Here is an 18,705-nt window from a genome sequence, read left to right on the forward strand (position 1 = left end):
ATCGAAATGCACAAAGCTGAGCTGTTCCATTTTTTGGGAACATCTGTGTAACCCACACCCCTGTACCATTCAGCACATTGCTGTCTCCCCAGAAAGTTCCGGGGGGCTCCTTCCTCGTCAATCCCTGGCTGGCCCCACTCCCCTAGAAGGGCTACTCTGATTTGCTTTCTCCACAGGTTTCGCCAGTTCTGGAACTGCACATAAATGGGATCATACACAGGGTACACTTTTGTGTGGGGCTTATTGCACTAAGCATAATGCGTGTGAACACAAAAAGATGAGTTTTAAAATTCAGTCTGGGCTAAACGGTATCGTCACATCTTTATCATCCTTCTCATGCCATCTTATGTGGATAAGCTCTAAAGCTTTGAGATAAACAGTGGAGACAAAAATAACCCACACTGAATTCAGAGTCATGATTTTCAATGAGTTAGTCAAGTCCTGCTTTCTTCCCTTGGTCCCACGTTCCAGGTGCCGGTTTCCGCACTTACAATGTGCAGCAACACCCTTCCCGGGGCTCTGACTGACAAGAGCTGACTTGTAGTGTCCTCTGAGGAGCAAAAGGCAGACCACTATTTTTTTTTTCCCTGTCTCCTGCCCTGACTCTTCCTCCTTCGGCGAGAAAACTGGGTAAAAGCATGTAAAAATCGTTGGGATCTCTGCAAACGTAAAAGACACATTTTCTCACTGCACTGGCAGCTGCCTGAGGAAAGAGATGCATTTTTGACTCAGGCTTGCATCCACCTGGACCCTGGCTTGGTTCTGTGTATACAGAAGGCCCTCAATAAATGCCTGTGCGGTTTATGCACAGGGGTCACATCTTGGCTTCTCCATCAACCCCACTCCTTAATCTGGCCACCAAATCCACTGGGTTCCAAGTCCTCCAACTCCACTGCACCTGCCCTTCCCCCCATGCCAAGCATCCGAGTTTAGAGCCTTGATATAGCTCACAGCCACTTAGCGTGACCACCCACCTTGAACCACGCGCAGAGCCAGACTCCAAGCGTCCCGTGGTCTTAGCCTCCCTCCCTTCGTCAGCACCCATGAGCCGCATTCTGTTTTCTAAACGCCTCCTCCTGGTGCCCTCCTCCGTGACGCTGGCCACGCTGTTCTTCCACCCGGACTGCCAATCCTCCGCCTCTCAAGGTCCAAATCAACCCAACCCTCAGCTCCCCTGAAGCATCACCAAGGGAAACCCACCTGCCCTTCCAACGAACCCCCACCAGCTCCACCCGTCTGCCTATGATGGTGCCCCAGTCACTCTGCCTGGTACTCTGGTTATCTGAGAAGCAAAATGAGGTGGCACAGAGCTCCAAGAGCCAAAAGAACAAATACATCTTTCTGGGCTTAGCTACCTCCTCAGCCAAACGGGAACGATGGCACAGCTCTGCTGATTTACCAGATTATGGTGAGGACTAAATGAGACGAAGACTGGGAACACACTCGAAGGGCCAACGTTCTCAACGGGATCTGAGAAGCTGCGGTCAACCCTGGCTCCACCGCAAGCCAGAAACACCCAGCAACGAGCCTTCTGGCACCACAGCCATTGCAGACCCTTCTACGCCATGGGGCAGCTGCTCCCTGTGCTGCAAAGACAAGACTTCTCCTTCCCCTGACAAGGACCAGAGCTCCCCAAGCTTTTCTTCAAATATAAGAGGGAGCATAGTGTAAAGATTAAGAGCACGTGTTACCACAATAAAAAAAGAGTATACATAGTATGACCACATTTTAGTACAAAAAACCTTCAAAATCGATCCTTAGAAAAAAGGTGGTGGGGATACATACCAAAATGAATGAAGTGGTGATCTCTTAGTGGAGGTATTATATATGATCTTGACTTTGTATGTTCTTTCGTCAGTTATTCCTGAATATTTGAAGAGAAACAAGTACTCCTTTTATTTTAAAAAAAGTACAGAACTGGTATGACAGGATGACACTTCTTTTTACTAAAACCAATATTCTCCTCAATATTTTTCCTTTTTCTTCTTCCTACTCAAGCAACTAGGCTGTTCGGTTCTCCTTATCTCACAAAAGCTATATTATAACCAAAAACAGAAAATTAAGATTAAAAAACAAAAGATGAGGAGCATGAACGCTGGAGCCAGACTCCCTGGGCCAGCACACTCGAGCAGCAGGACCACGGAGGAGACCACTGTTCTGCACCTGCTTTGTCATCGAGAAGACAGGACAGCCACCATGCTGTGACGTCTGTGGGAGACTTCACTGAGCAGGTCTACAGGACGTGCTCACAACTACGCCTGGCACGTAGTCAGCACTACTTTTGCAAGAAACCCTTAGCTGGGATCTCTTCTACCTTTCAAGAGTTCTTAAGACCCACTCCTCAACATTTCACGGATCTTGGAATCTGGAAGTTGGCTTCCGACACTACATACACAATCCCATACTTGACCTCTGACATTTGCGGGGAATCCAGAACAAAACTGACCCACTCCAATTAGCCCAAGAACTTTAACTGTAGAATCCACCACATGATTCTGTTCTTCAGGCCCCTGAGAGAACGGACCTCTGAAGGTTCCTGCTCCTGGAGCTGCATCGTATATTGTTCTTGCGCTGGAGATTAATTCTCTCTTCACGTTTCATTTTTACTCTTCAAATTCAACCTCACAGGTTGAGCTTCTACCTCCAATCTCTAAAGGTCAAGGTCAACAGCAGGTAGAGCCAACACCAGTAGGACAGGGCAGGGGCCAAGAGTACTTATGAGCTGTGTGTGTTCTAGCACGTTGTTTAACCTCTCTGTGCCTCACTGTCCTCATCTGTATAACGAGGATGCTAACAGGAACTCCCTAACCCATAGGGCTGTGAGGAGTCAATGAGTTAAGTAAGCCATGTAAAGTGCTTAAATCAATGAGAAAGATCAATATACTTTGCAAATGTTATGCTAAGTGAAAGACATCAGACACAAAAGGCCACACATTCTGTACGATTCCATTTATATAAAATATCCAGAGTTGGCAAATCCATAGAGACAGAAAACAGATTAGTGGTTGCCAGGAGCTGGGAGGAGGGGAGCATGGAGAATGACTGCCTAATGGGTACAGTGTTCCCTTTCAGGGTGATGAAAATGTTCTGGAGGTAGATTAGTGATGATGGTGGCTAACATTGTGAAATTACTAAATGTCACTTATGGTAAATTGTTCTATGTTTATTTTACCAAAATAAAATCATTTGCAAAAATAAGTCAATAATGTTTTCTATTACTTGAATGATGACGCAAATAACTACTATAACATGAAATGTACCAGGTCCTCCACAGGCCAAACCGCCCTGCAGGTTCCAGCAGGAGAGGGAAGGCTACACAGCAGAAGCAGGCTGGGCGGTGGTTCGGGACAAGCTTCATAAACACAGTAGCATCTGAGATGGGCCCTGAAGGATGGCTAGACCCTTATGAGATAAGAACCAGCCAATCAGAAGGGAACAGCACAGCAAAGGCACACAGGTGAGAAGTGAAGTGTGCGGAGTCGGGGTGGGGACCGCTAGAGAACCACGAGGGTGACAGCCACGGAGAAAAACTGGAGAGAAGCGGCCTTAGAGCCTGAAAGGGATTTTAAGTATAGTCCTCTCATTTACCAGCTGTGGGATGTTGGGCAAAAATCTGGAGCTTTCTATAAAATCGGAACACCCACAATTCTCTCAAAGAGGTGCCATAAGGATTAAATAAAACCATGAAAGGTGAAAGCTTGATCTAAACTGAAACGCTACACTAACATAAGGGATGTGAACCTGGAGAACAGTGGTTCTGAGACTTGGCGGCACAGTGGCATCACCTTGGGAGTTTTAAAATATTCAGTGACTAGGTCCCAACCCCCCATGCCCAGCAGTCCTGGTGGTAGTAGTCTGGGGTGTGTCCTGACGGAGCCACAAGTAAAGCCACAACACTTTGAAGGCTGCAACAGCACACACAGCTGACCCCGAGGATCCAGACGATGTGGAAGCCTGGCGCCACTGAGGGGAGGGGTCCTCTAACCTTGATGTCCTTAGCATGCTGACCCTGGGCCACCAAGGCAAGATCAAAGCTGCTCCCTCTCCTTGTTCAGAGGGCCAGGAGGTGGGCGATGCAATTCAAGAACAAGGCCACACCCCACCCCAAATGAGCTCCTTCGACGCAGGACCCTCCTCTGGGACATTTCATATTCCTCGCACAGGGCCTTACACACACCAGATGATCTCTGCTTTTTGTATTTTGATCTTGTATTTTGTTGTTTTTAACGAATAAATCAAACAGCTGCAATGAAACAGGTCTTGTCGGTAAAGAGAACCAACCACTGCTCTGTGGAAAACTCCTGCGTGGAAGAGCTCACTCCTTGAAGCAAGTTAATAAGATAAATGGCGTGTTCCAGTAACTCAGGGACACACAATTCTTTTTCTCTTAGAAGACAGCACGTAATTTTTGCATTTTCCTTCAGGAGTCTCGTTAATGAAGAGGAACTATCCACCACAGCTTTTAGAACAAAGCCAAAGACTCCTGGATCTCAAAGCAAAAGAAATCCTATATACCGAGCTATCCTAAACAGACACTTCCAGCCTCGGACTCCAGCTCTCCCATTAAAATATCCACATCTGAATCTCCTTTTCTCAGCTTCCCCCCCAGGGACCCACGGGATCTGCCACTGCCGGCTTGTGTGTGGAGCCTGGGGCCGGTTCCAAGCCCTTCCGGGCCCCTCCCTGGACTTTGACCGGCCAATCTCGCTGCCATCCACGCGGCATTGATGCCACCCAATACAGATTGCGACCGAGGAGCAGGTGGCTTGGCTCTCCGGTTTCAGGCCCCAGCAAACAGGGGCAATAAAAGGACTGCAGTCAGGGCAACGGGGCGCAATGGGCTGCCAGAGTCCGCCGTGGGTTAATAACTAACCTCAGAAGCCTGCGTGGCTCCCCAGGGCTTTCCCAGGTGAAGCCCACATCCATCTCATGGGCAGGCGATGCTGCCTCTGGGCCGGGGGGACAACCACGGCTGGCTTTCAGAAGAGGTGGTGGAGCCTCAGAGAGGCAAAGGGGCTGGCCTAATGTCGCTGGACACTGAGAGCAGGAGCCGGGAGGGCTGTGTGCAGGCAACCGCTCTCATTACACACTAATTACTGCCCATTTGCCACAGGTGAGAAGCGGCTGGCTGCACGGAGCAGCAATGAGGGTCCCAAGGCAGACAGGAGAGCTCTGCCAGCCCAGAATGAGGGTTTGGACCATGTGGTCTCCAAGCGCTTCTTTTTTTTTTTTTTTAAAGATTTTATTATTTCCTTTTTCTCCCCAAAGCCCCCCGGTACATAGTTGTATATTCTTCGTTGTGGGTTCTTCTAGTTGTGGCATGTGGGACGCTGCCTCAGCGTGGTCCGATGAGCAGTGCCATGTCCGCACCCAGGATTCGAACCAACGAAACACTGGGCCGCCTGCAGCGGAGCGCGCGAACTTAACCACTCGGCCACGGGGCCAGCCCCTCCAAGCGCTTCTTTAGGGATGAAACCCAGTGGTCCCCACTGCCCTGCTGTCCGCCCTGCCTCCCTTCTCTTGGAAGTGTTCATTGATTCTGTTCCCTAAAATGTCTGCTGGCACCTCCAGCCAGGAGATGGAAAGGCTCGCTGGGGCCTCCCAGAGAATGTAAAGGGACCCAAACAGGAGTGAGCTAGAGCAAGAAAGAATCCAACATCAAGAGAGACCTTCAAAACCAATGTCAAGGGGCCAATAAAGAAACAGAAGGTGGACATAGAAGAGAAAGAAAAGACGCTCTTTCATCAAATCTACTGAAAACTTTCCAAAGATGAGGAATTTGGACCTTTTCAAAGAAGTAACATCCAATGAAAAACAGGAGGATGCTTGGGCTCACTGGCAGGGGCTGAGCAAGGAGCAGGAATCTTGGATGTGTTAGTTCAAGCCTCAGTGCCTTTGCATATGCAGATTTGGCTACCGGGAAGGATGTTCTCCCACTTGTCCTCAGAGCCCAAAGCTTTCCCTCTGAAATTTTCTGGTTGCCTATTTTTCCCTCCCAGTCCCCTCATCTTAGACTTTCCTTGGAGCTTATTTAAAACTCTCTATGGCACTTTTCACACCAGGTGTAATGACTTGTCTGCACTCAAGCTTCTTGAGGGCGGGGACCCTGTCCTACTGTGCTCTGTGTGCCCTGAGTCAGAGGCTTCAAATAACGCCAGTTCCCTGAAGCAACCGTACCTCAGGGTAAGCAAACACTGAGGATGCCATCAACGAAATCCAGGAAGTGGGGAACTATCTAAGACAAATGGCCCAGCTTCTTCAGCAAACCACTGGCAAAAAACAAAAGAATGAGGAGGGGAAAACTCTAGACTAAGAGCTATAAATTGTGGGGTGGGGACAGTAGGGAGATGCTTGTCAAAGGACACAAACTTTCAGTTATAAAATGAGTAAGTTCTGGGGACCTAATGCACAGTATGGTGACTATAGTTAATAACAATGTAAAGTATCCTTGACATTTCTAAGGCAGTAGATCTTAAGTGTCCTCACCAGACACACACACACACACAAAAAGGTAACTGGTGAGGTGATGGATGCATTAATTAGCTTGATGCACAGTAACCATTTCACAGTGTATATGCATATCAAATCACCATGCTTTACACGTCAAATACATACAATTTTTTCTTTTTTGAGGAAGATTAGCCCTGAGCTAACTACTGCCAATCCTCCACTTTTTGCTGAGGAAGACTGGCCCTGAGCTAACATTGTGCCCATCTTCCTCTACTTTATATGTGGGACGCCTACCACAGCATGGTGTGCCAAGCGGTGCCATGTCTGCACCCGGGATCCGAACCTGCAAACCCCGGGCCAAAGAAGTGGAATGTGTGCACTTAACCGCTGCACCACCGGGCCGGCCCCTACAGTTTTTATCTGTCAATTATACCTCAATGAAGCTAGGAAAAAAACATTAAAAACAATTTTTACAGAGCTTTAGATAGAATATCAACCAAATGTAATGAAAGGACCTTGCTGACCACCGAACAGCAAAATATGAACACTGACTAAATATCTGATGCTAAAAAATAATTAACTATTTTTAGGTGTTCTAATAGTATTATGGATACATTTTTAAAATCACAGCCCTTATCTTTTAGACGTGTGTACTGAAGTACATGTTTGAAATCACATGTTTGGAATTTGTTTTAAAATAATTACAAAGGCACAGAGGTGAGGATACAGATGAACTGAGAGTGGCTATATCGATAAGCGAGGAAGCTGGATGATGGGGACTTGGGGTTCATTACGTTCATTACATGATGGGTACTACTTTTTCTAAACACAGTCTACTTTTGAATGTTTAAAAATTTCAATAATAAGAACTGGAAATAAAAAAAAGTGGGCAGAATTGAATACCCTAGATCCTGCAATTGCTCACCAAAAGCCCCCAGCAGCAACTGACTTCAGCTCATTCACAGCAGAACTGAAGTCAAAGCATTAGGGGCCAGCTGAGCATAAGTTCACGTGCTCTGCTTCAGCGGCCCAGGGTTTCACCGGTTTGGATCCTGGGCACGAACATGGCACCGCTCATCAGGCCACATGGAGGCGGCATCCTATATAGCACAACCAGAAGGACCTGCAACTAGAACATACAACTATGCACTTGGGGTCTTCCGGGAGAGGAAGGGAAAAAAAAAATTGAAGAAGATTAGCAACAGTTGTTAGCTCAGGTGCCAATCTGAAAAAAAAAAAATTTAAAAACCCCATTAATTCCTACTTACTGAAGAAAGGCCTGTAAGGAGGGCCTGAAGAGGAGCGTTCTGCAGAAGAGGAAGGGGGTATGACAACATCACAAAGATCAGCAGGGAATGAGCTGAACACAACGAGAAAAACACAACTAAAAAACAGGCAGAAATCACAGAACAAAGCACTCCAAGAGGAAATATGCTTAATGGCTCAGAGACATATGCAAAGATACTGACCCCCATCAATAACTGGGGAAAAATGAAGACCGCCCTGAATTCTTACTAACTCCCACCAGACTAGGAAAATACAACAAAAGGCTGCACAATGCCACATGTTGAAGAATGGATGAGCAGATACTTCTATACACTTCTGGGACTCTGGAAGACCCTTTTGCAGGATCCTAAAAGGCCCTGCCCAACACCCTCCCAGCCCTTCCAATCCTGGGTGCACATCCAGGACAGATGCTTGCTTGCCTATGTGCACCAGGAGACCAATTCCAGAATGTTCACAGCAGCATCTTCTCCTAACAGCCCCAAACTGGAAACACCGCAAATGTCCACTGACAAAGGATAAATTCGCTAGATTCACGCAAAGGAATAACTACAGAGCAGTAAGAATTAGTTACCGCATCAATACGCACGAATCCCACAGACACAGTATCGAGTGAAAAATCCATACGCATAAAGTTCACAAACGTGCAAAACTAACAATATATCACTTTGGGAAACACACCTGCGCGGCAAACCTGTAAAGAAAAAGGATGAGAGACTAACTTCCGGAGGGCAGGAAGGAGGCGAATGCGAGGATGGCCGGGCTTTACCAACGCCCGTGATGATCTTTGTTCTTAACTGGGTGGTGGGTACATGGATGTCCAGTGTGTTATTTTTCTTTAAACTATTCATATTATAGACACTCTTGTATTTATATTTCATCATTAAAAAATTTAAAGAACATGCCAGACAGAGAGGTTGCCAACACTGAGTAACTCAGACAAAAATGTAAGGGGGGAAAACTAGGACCAGCTAACCTGGAAGGATGCTCAGCATGCAGTAGAAGAGTCCCAGGGGAGAGGTGCCAGAATGCCAAGAATAAAACCACAAGGAGCGGGCAGGGGACATCCAAGTCCCCAGCGGCAGCGCCACTAATGACTGGGCAGGACTGAGGTAGGCAGGCCCAGACCTGCACCAAAAAATCCTTAACTTGGATGAATGGATAAACAAAGTGTGATACATACACACTGGAATACTATTCAGTCATGAAAAGGAATGAAGTTCTGACACTTGCTACAACACGGACGAACCTGGAGGACATTGTGCTAAGTGAAAGGAGCCAGACACAGAAGGACAAATCCTCCATGATCCCCCTCAGATGAGGGACCTGGAGTAGTCAGATTCACAGAGACAGGAGGGAGAATGGTGGTTACCAGGGGCCTGCAAGGAGGGAGGGGGATGGGAAGTGTTTAATGGGTATAGTTTCAGTTTGGGAAGACAAAAACGTTCTGGAGATGGACAGTGATGATGTCTGCACAACAATGTGAATGTACTTAATGCCACTGAGCCATACACCTAAAAATGGTAAATTTTATGTTCCTTACATTTTACCACAATAAAAAAAAATCTCTGGGCCAGCCCAGTGGCGCAGTGATTAAGTTCACACGTTCCGCTTCGGCAGCTTGGGGTTCGCTGGTTCAGATCCCGGGTGCAGACACGGCACCGCTTGGCACGCCATGCTGTGGTAGGCGTCCCACATATAAAGTAGAGGAAGATGGGCACAGATGTTAGCTCAGGGCCAGTCTTCCTCAGCAAAGAGAGGAGGATTGGAGGCAGATGTTAGCTCAGAGGCAATCTTCCTCAAAAAAAAAAAAAAAAAACCCTAATTCAAGGTAGGTGCAGTTGAGCAAGCGAGCAGGTGGGATAATGGAGAAGCACCAGCAGGCCCACCACAACCCGCCTGAGCAGACGTAAGGCAGGACAGGGACAACATTCAGATCACAGGACAGGCGTGGAGGGGACACCTCAGAGCTGAGGGACGCCAGCTCCACAGCCACCTGTGGAACCACAGATTCTGAATCCTCCTAGGGGACCGGCGGCATGGACAATTACACCCCTGTGACCGAGCTCAGTGCTGGGAATCAGGGATGCTCCGGATGACCCCACGGGTGGGCACACGACCCCGGGAACATCATCTCCCAGTTCTAACTTCAAGGAGGAAATGCAGGGCACTCAGCCAGCTATGACTTTGGTGAGAAAGAATCCGCAAAAGGTGCTGAGAAATGGTAGAGAGAACCCAAATGCCAGAGATCTTGAAAGGCAAGGTGGTTCGGCAGCGAGAGGGGTTTTTATCGCATGAAATTCTGACCTGTCAAGTCACAAAAGAGTGTGCTCTGCCAAGGGAGTTCCCAGGAGCACACATCTCAAACAGGCAGGCTGCGAGTGCCCAGCATGGGCTGGGGGAAGAGCCCTGGAAGATGAGTCAGGAAACCTACATTCCATTCTGGCTCCACCACACTGACTAGCTGAGTGGCCCAAGGCCACCCGCTCCCCAAGACCATGCTTAAAAAGGATAATAATTCCTTCCCAGACGGTGGCAATTAAGGGAAGTCACACAGATTCTGCCAACCTCGGGGGTAGGGCTGCCTGCCAGGCCAAGGTACCAGGTGCTCAGCATACCAACCTCCCACCCCAAGAGACAGGCGTGATTCACTTACACACACACAATGAGGGGTGAATTCAAGTAATCCAAAATAAGCACAAAAGAGGCCACCAAACTGATGAGCAGTGTGTCAGGAAGCCTTGGACGGGAGAAAAAAACTTTTTAAAAAAGGATACACACCATGTACAAAAAAGCACAAAGACTGAAATAAAACCAACCCGTTGCTCTGCAGCCAGATGAGAATACATAAAATGCTTTTCTCTGCGATAATTTTCAGGCTGCTCATTAAGCAGTTTTTAAAACGTAGGCTACTTCTGAGCTCGGTGTTGAAGCCTTATGGCCATCAAACCAGAAGGCATCCCGGGCGAAACTACACTCAATGAGTGTGACCGGAGGTGTAAATCTGATCTCTGGAAATCCCACGTGGCCTGCAAAGGAGGACACCCTTCTGAGGCTCAGGGGTCCCCATCCACCTTGGGACCTTTGGCGCAGGCTTAGAGCCCACCCACCACCCCGGCTCCCGTGCCCAGTCCTGCTGTCAGAGGACCTTGCCAGACCACAAATCTCCGGCCACACCGTCTGGGCTTGAAGCTAGAGCCATGTGACACACGCAAGCTCCTCCACCTGTCTGCTAAGCCCCTTTCTCCCCTCTGCAAACCAGGGATAACAAGAGTAACCCCCAAAAGCATTTTGTGAGGATTCAACAAGACAATCACACAGCAAACGCACAGTAAACCTTGGCTCTCACCAGCCTGAGACACTCATCTGCACTTCACAGGTCCCTCACTCACTCCTTTAAGACTCAGGGACACACTGGAGCCCAGAATCCTCCCTCCCCCATGGAGCCGGAGCCCAGGGACTGGGTCTTCTGGCTCCCATCCTCCGTGCATTTGCACCTGCTGCTTCCCTCTGCCCAGCTCCTTCCAACTGAATCTACAGCTGAACTCCGATGCATCCTTGGGGACAACTCCATGCCACCGCGGGCATCTAACCGTGTCCAACTCCACCCCACAGTTCTGTTGCTCGCCCCCTGCCCTACTGCACGTGGGGTTCCACGTTACGGGTTGACACTGCCTCCCCTTCTAGACTTGAACTATTTCGTCCCTGCTGTCTCCCAGGCCAATGCTTACTGCAGTGTAACCGCCCAATAAGCCTTTGCCGACTGAAGAAAATACACTGGGGACCAACAAAAACATTTTGGAAAACAAAAATAAAACTGAAATTAAAATCCAGGGGGATAAGTCAGATACATCCAGTTCTAGAAAGAAACCAAAGAGGCTGCGGAAAGAGTGAGGTTAGGGGGACCAGGGCAGGCAGGGCACACCTGGGAGGCTGCAAGGCGCCCGCCCACCTCTGCCAGACCTGCTCTGGCTGGTAGCAGAGCATGGGCTTCCCTGGGCAGGTGAGAGGGTGGCGACCGCCCCAAAGCAGGTGGTCAGAACACAAGCCTTGGGATGCAAGGGTACTCTGAGGCCACGTCAGCAGGACCTTTAACCTGCCAGAAAGTAGAGGTGATGGGGGGATGGGCTCGAAGGACAGGGAGCTCGCCTCTCACCCAGCAGGGGCAGCAGGCAGCACACAGCTCAGCTGGCCACAGGGGGCTCCCCACCTCAGCTAAGGGTCCCAGAAAATGCAAGGGGGCGGGGCGAGGGCCCCACCCTAAAAAGTCCCTATTCAATTGTGCTGAAGGGGTGCGGAGACAGACTTTCATCAACCCATATAAATTCATCATCTAAAATCCATATTTATATTTAAAAACCAAAAAAAACCCTACAGATGGATACACACCACAATTTTAACAGTGGTTATCTCTGCTGAGATTCTAGAGGATGTCTGAACTTCTCTCGCATCTCTGTATTTTCTAATCGTTCTGCTTCAAACACATTCCAACGTGAAATGAAAGCCCACGCCACCTTGAGAAAAACACCACGATGAATCAGCAGCTGACCCTGCCCGCAGGCAGGTGCCATGGGCCGGAGCGGGTACCCGGGTCAAACGGAACCAGATTCCTGCTGAGAGAACACAGGCAGAGTGGGGCAGGCCGGGCGGAGGCAGTCAGGCAGCGGAGAAGGATGAAACATGTGCTTTGAGGACAAATTGTGGGCGGAGGATTTCTGTGGTTACCGGGCAGATTCTTTCTAAGTCCCCTTGCAAGAATTTCAGAGAAAATTCTACCCTCCCCCTGGCAACTGACCTTTCGCTATTTCAAAATTAAACAGACCTGTGCCTACATCCACAGCGGTGCGCGAGGGACAGAATTCAATGAGATTATGCACGTGAAAGTGCTTAGCAAGTTAATATTTGTTCAGCCCTGGACCAGTGTAGGGTCATGTTACCGGCACTGGAGAGGCTGGCGACTGCACCCCCCCCACCCCCAATATTAACACTGATGATCCAGCAAGTGTGGAACCAGAGTAAGAGATCACGCCTGTATCCCATTTCCGAAGGATGTTCACCATCCACCTCTCTCACCCCCACACCAAGCTCCTTTTAAAACAAAGTATTTTTTACAATACACAAATTCATGACCCACAGAGGTATCTGAGGCTCGCATGGTCTCATTCACGGTCTGGGACGGGGAGGGCATGGGGTGTGGGGTAAGCAGTGGAGGGCCACCTTGAGCTTACACTTTCCCTCAGGGGCAGGAACAAGCAAGTCGTCCAGAGGCCCAGGATAAGGCAAGGAGCCCAAGGCAGCCGGAACCTTGGGAGAGGGCCAACACGAGCAGCTGCCTTCTCCTGTCTCCTGGGGTGTCATACGGTTCCCCATTTCTTCCCACAACTGAGGGTAAGGAGACCCCTGCCCTGCAAGCCAGACTCCACTGCCCCTCCCCTGCCCCCAGCATGTACCCCCAACTCCACCTGCAAACCGCTCTGCCACTCTGCCCCTCCTCCTGGTGGCCCTCCTCACCTGGACTATTCCAACAGCATGACTGGTCTCAAGTTCCTCCTCCGGCCCAGCCTCCACTCCACTGTGGCGAAAACGGGTTCCCTAAAGCTCAGGGATGATACTGTCAACCCCAGCTCAAAGACAGCCAGTGCCCCCCACCGCCTATGGCAGTTTCTAATGCATAGTGCGCTGCCCTCTGTTCTCACAGCGCCAGAGCAAGGGTTCTCAAAGGTGTGAAGGGACCACCTTCCTTGGAATCACCCAGGGTACTGGGGAAAAGTCCAGCTTCCTGAATGTCCTGAGAATCAGAAATTCTGTGGATTTTAACGGGAGGAAAGAAACTCCCAGATGAACTTGGTGTACCCTGAAGTCAGAGAACCCCTTTGCTGGGCCTTCCCATGGTGTGCAGAAATGTGTCCTACTTCCAACCGCCAGGAAGACGTCCCGCCCCCTTCCACGGTCCTGAGTTAGGACGAGGGCTCAGTCTTGCTTCCTACAGCCCATCCCACGTTCACCTCCAAAGGCTAGACAATCAGGGTCCCCAACGTAGCCCCTTCCAACTCTTCGCCGAGTGACTAAAGGGAAGTCACTGTACATCCACAGGCCTCAGTTTCCCATGTATACAAAGGGTGGCATATGTGCCATCTAGGGTCCCTTTCAACTCCAAAAGAAGGCAGATGTTGTATCTCGTATGTTCTGTTGGATCAGAGGTCCCAGTCCAAAACTTCGAAGTGCCTGCATTTTTCTGTTTATTTGGGAGGGGGGCGATTCTTTTCTCATCCAAAGTGAGACTTTCAGAAAGCATCTCTGATACCACATCCCACTTCCAATTTCCACTAATGGAGAGCCAAGCAATGTTTAGCCTTCCTGGCACAGCATTTTTTTTTCCCCTAATACTCATTACTAGACATTTTTCCAAACCCTTCCCATAGGCCAAAGAGGAGGCGTGGATGCGTGTAAGAGTACAACCTCCCAGCCACCCCTCAGCCCCCTGCTGTTTACTGAGGCTTTTTACATCTTTCTTGTCACGCAATCCTCCCAACATCTCCATTTTAAAGGCCAGAAAACCCAGGCTCTGAGGGCTTAAGCTGCCCAAGGTGGCACAGCCAGCCTGCAAGACTCAAATTGGATCTTCGAACCCTGAGCCTCTCCGCGTTGGCGCTGCCCCACAATGAGTCAAGGCCGAGTTCCGGAGACGGAAAACGGCTCCACCAGATGCAACACTGGCCAACATGCTGTGCCCTCCAAGGCATGGCGGGAGTGCTAACCAGCCAGCCCCACAGCCTAACAGCTTTCCACACAGAGCTGCTGGAAGACTGTGCATGCAGGGGAGGGGGAGACGGGGCTGAGCAACAGCCGCACGAGCAAAAGCGATGCCAGAGATTTAGTCAACAGAGAGCTAATATGAGTCAACAGAGGGTGCCGCTGCCAAGCACACTAATGGGATCTTCAGCTGCATTAATAGAAGGAAAGTGTCTAGGGCAGGCCGAGGGAGCCCTGCCCTGCTCTCAGCAGACCACACCTGAGGGCTGGGCCCGGCGGGGCTGGGCTGAGAGAGGGAGGCACCTTGCAACGCAGGGCCAGGTTTCTGAAGGAGTGGCTCTGAGAGGCACTCTGGTCGGTTGGTAGGGTGAACAGGACTCCCTTGGAAGGTGGGTTTGTACAGCAAGCCCACTGTAGACTGCATGTTACAGATAAATTTTTTAAAAGATCCTTTCATTCACATTTTATCAAAGATTGAGAAACCGCTGACTATGCATAGCAAAGAGTAAGAACACAGGTGTGCAAGGGGCGCAGCTCACTGCCAGACAAGAGGGCTCCAGGCCCCAGTCAAGGAGGATCGCTGGAGAAGACAGCTATGGTTGCTTTTTCCTTTATTATACAGAACAATTGGGCTGTGGCTTGGTCAAGACGTGGACCCCACAGAACAGGTATTCTAAAAATGCACAAGGGACACTGGATTTGAGATCCTATAATCTCAAGTGTCAAAATCTCCAGGAAGGGGCGGGCCCGGTGGTACAGTGGTTAAGTTTGCACGTTCCGCTTTGGCGGCTCGGGGTTTGCCAGTTCAGATCCCGGGTGCGGACATGGCACCGCTTGGCAAGCCATGCTGTGGCAGGCATCCCACATATAAAGTAGAGGAAGATGGGCATGGATGTTAGCTCAGGGCCAGTCTTCCTCAGCAAAAAGAGGAAGATTGGCAGCAGATGTTAGCTCAGAGCTAATCTTCCTCAAAAAAAAAAAAAACAAACCTCTAGGAATTCCTCTCAATTCCCCCAGCCCGTCCATCCCCCAGCACCGTCTGGGTGAGCCTGTCATATCAGTCAGCATCACTCAGAACAAAAAGATGTGTTTCCACCCGATGTTTCCCAAGAGCCCCAAAGCCACCTCTCATTCACCTTTGTGTCCAGAGCACAGCACCTGGCACACTGGAGACGCCCAATGAATGTTGACTGAAGACTGAGGTGCCTGGGAAGGTCACACTGAGGGTGGTGTTGTGTGCGAGGCAATTTCAGAACCCAAGTGTCCTGACCAAGGCTAATAAAATGGTTTATGACAATGTGTAACTGCTTTTAGCACGCTGAGCAAAGGAATTCTTGCAGCTAACACCACCAGAGGGTTTTAATTACAAAGGAGCCATAGTTAGCCTGGCCGGGGCATGGGGTGCCTGCGGAAGTGGCTGGAGACAGAAAATCCAGCGAGAGTATGGCGGTCAAAGGTAAATCCTATCTGTGAGCCAGGCAGCAACGCCACACCAGAGCCCAGGAAGCGGTAAAAAGCCAGAAACGCAGAAAAGGAAAATAATGATGAGTGGGGCCAAACGGCATAAAACGTGAGCCCAGCAGAATGGGGCTGAGGGGCACGCAGACTACAAATTTATCAGGAGCTGTGTGCTCACATCGGAACTCCAAGAATTAATTACAGGCACCAAAACTCTGATCTGGGAAGATGAGCATAAGGAGATTGTGTGATGAAGTTCTAGTACCTAATAAATCTTTAAATCGACGAGCTGTGCTCACTGGTGTTTCTTCTTCATCTTTTCTCCTTGAGGGCTCACAGGACAAAAGCCAGCATCTGTTTTTTACTTGCCTTTGGACAGGGTGTATATACATGGGTATAAATAAAATTTGGGGTTCGCTAAATGACACCTTAAAGCATCAAGAAATCTGCCATCATAAGAAAACCTGGTAAATTCTTCCATCAAGTAGCCTTTTATCAAGTGAAGAAACCTTTTAGGATGCAAATATTCCCCTCCACCTGGCTCACTGAGGGCTCCACCAGCTGTAAGAAGTCACCGTTCCCTTCTCAACCTGTTCATCCGTGTACCTGTGTGGGTCTATTCACCACGCATGCGCCTGACTCAGTTTGCATTTTTCATCCCAGAAACACCACTTAAGCCTGTCGCACAAACCTGACAGAAGCAATACGTTTTATAAACGAATCATCCCCAGGGGAACAGACAAGAAAACCAAGCAGGAAGGAGCACTGTCGAAGTTTCCAAGGAGAGCCTTGCTTTCCCAGATCCGAGATGCAAAATACGCCACATCCTCTGCACACACCAGCTGCCCGCTCCAGCGGCAGCCTGCTCGCCTCTCCACTCCTCCCGGCCTTCCAGGCCTCCTCTCCCAGCTGAATAAAAGCTGGAGAGCTTCAATCTTGGGGAGCAGTCACATTTTAATGCTATTTTAAAGACAACAGCTCTAAGCACCGGAATGCTGGCTCCTTTTCCATGAATAAGAAGGCCCCCAAAGGGTATCCTCACGACGAAATGATATCCTATGGAGAGCACCAGGAGCCAGAGAAATGAAATTGCCATAAATTGAAACGGTCTCAAAATTAAAGCTACACAGGGAAGCGTTAAACCCCAGGCTGGGCAGGTTCTGATTTTCCCATCCAAAACCCTGTCATGTTCCTGGTGCTCTCAGGAAGTCCAAAGAATTTCCCCCACCCGGGAAGGCTTAAATGCTTTATTTGCAACTCCAGGTGTGTTATTTTTTTCCCTGGAAACCTTCGGGATGATCTGTCACATTCATCTAAAGCTGAACCATTGTTGTGTCCTCAGTCACACCCAAAGGTTCCCAAAGGCACCGTCTGCCGCAGCGCCGGGTGCACAGTAGGCGCCCCATTAATGTGCAGATTTGATTTAATCAGACCGGGCCCCTTCGGCTAGAAAGATTCGTTGGTAGCTGGAAGCCCTGGCGGGGACAGCAGCACCGGCCTAGCTCTCTGCCGGAGGGGGGCGGGGTGCAACCACCTGTGGGCGGGTGGCCCGCGACTCAGGCCCCCGCGCCGCCACCCTGGGGTGCCTCGGCGTCCCCACGCACGTCGCCCGGGGGAAAGTCCGGCGCGCCAGGCCCCGTGGGTACCCCGGGGCCGACTCTCAGCGCCCCAGCAAGGGCCCTGCCCGAGCAAAGTTGGCCAGGTCCAAGAGAATCGATTCTAGAGTGCTCGCAAGCTGCCCAAGCTCCTGCGAGGCCGCGGGCCAGAGGGGCTCTTGGTGATGGGGATGGGGGAGGCACTGAGGGGATCAGGTGGGAGCAGAAATGATCCCCTGACTCCCTGCCAAACTTGGGGCACCTGCCTGGCAGCAGGCGGGGGGGCTTCCCTTCCCTGCCATCTCACAAGGCCTGGTGGCGAGTTTGTGGGGGCAAGTGGGCTACCCCGGGGCAGCCCCGCATTGCTTTGAAATTTTCTAACAATAAACCAGCATCGAGAAGACCCACGCTGAAACGTGGGGGGGCGGAAGGGGAATACAGGGGGCGGGGACTCAGGACCAGGGGACCAGGTGCTGGGGAGAGAGTGAGGCCCAAAGGGCAAGGTGGGAGCCAAAGAAGGCGAAACCCAGCAGCGCACTGTGCTAAACAGGGGGCGCGGACCAGGGATGGGGCCCCGGAAGAGACCGGGACGGGTGGACCGAGAGAGAAGCAGGGTTAAGGAGTGCTCGCAGGAGGAGAAGGGGGAGGGGATCCCCGGAGAGGTGCACGGAGGGCGCCCCAGAAGGAAGCACTCGGGGCAGGGGGCTGTCCCAAGGGGCGCGGAGTGCCAGTGCCCCAGACCGGCCCCGTCACTCACCGGCAGGTCCACGCTCACTTCGGTCCCGTCCAGCAGGAAGACGCGGCAGTAGAGGGTGGCCTTGGCGGCGCCAGCGGCGGAGATGTGCACGGCCGCGCCGCCCGGGAGCAGGGGCCCGCCGCCGGCCGGGAACACGCTGCCCCCAGGGGCAGCGGGCAGCGTCGAAGAGGCGGCGGCGGCGGCCGGGCCCCCCCGCGGCCCCCCGTCGCGCTCGTCCCCCAGCCCGGCGGCCCCGCGCCCTGCCGCGCCCCGCGCGTAGCGCTGCATGGAGCGGCGGCCAAAGGTCCGGCGCAGGAACCGCAGCATCCTGGCTGGGGGCGCCCCCTGCCTCCGCCTCCTGCGCCGCCGCCGCCGCCGCCGCCGCGCCGCCGCCGCCGGGGAGCGCCCAGCAGATCGGAAGAGCACACG

The 18,705-nt window shown here is 51.0% G+C and overlaps 1 protein-coding gene across 8 annotated transcripts in view; it reads right to left on the reverse strand.

The window, feature by feature from the left end:
• Nucleotides 1-18,681, reverse strand: part of EPB41L4B (erythrocyte membrane protein band 4.1 like 4B) — a 130,080-nt gene extending 111,399 nt beyond the window's left edge. For all 8 annotated transcript variants that reach the window (XM_046657966.1, XM_046657991.1, XM_046657948.1 and 5 more), the window contains exon 1: nt 18,298-18,681. In XM_046657966.1, the coding sequence (XP_046513922.1) occupies nt 18,298-18,603 (306 nt within the window). In that variant the 5' untranslated portion in view covers nt 18,604-18,681. The remainder of the gene's footprint in view (nt 1-18,297) is intronic.
• Nucleotides 18,682-18,705: the final 24 nt, after the last annotated feature.

The sequence above is a fragment of the Equus quagga genome, chromosome 1, assembly GCF_021613505.1.
Source record: "Equus quagga isolate Etosha38 chromosome 1, UCLA_HA_Equagga_1.0, whole genome shotgun sequence".
Taxonomy (NCBI): domain Eukaryota; kingdom Metazoa; phylum Chordata; class Mammalia; order Perissodactyla; family Equidae; genus Equus; species Equus quagga.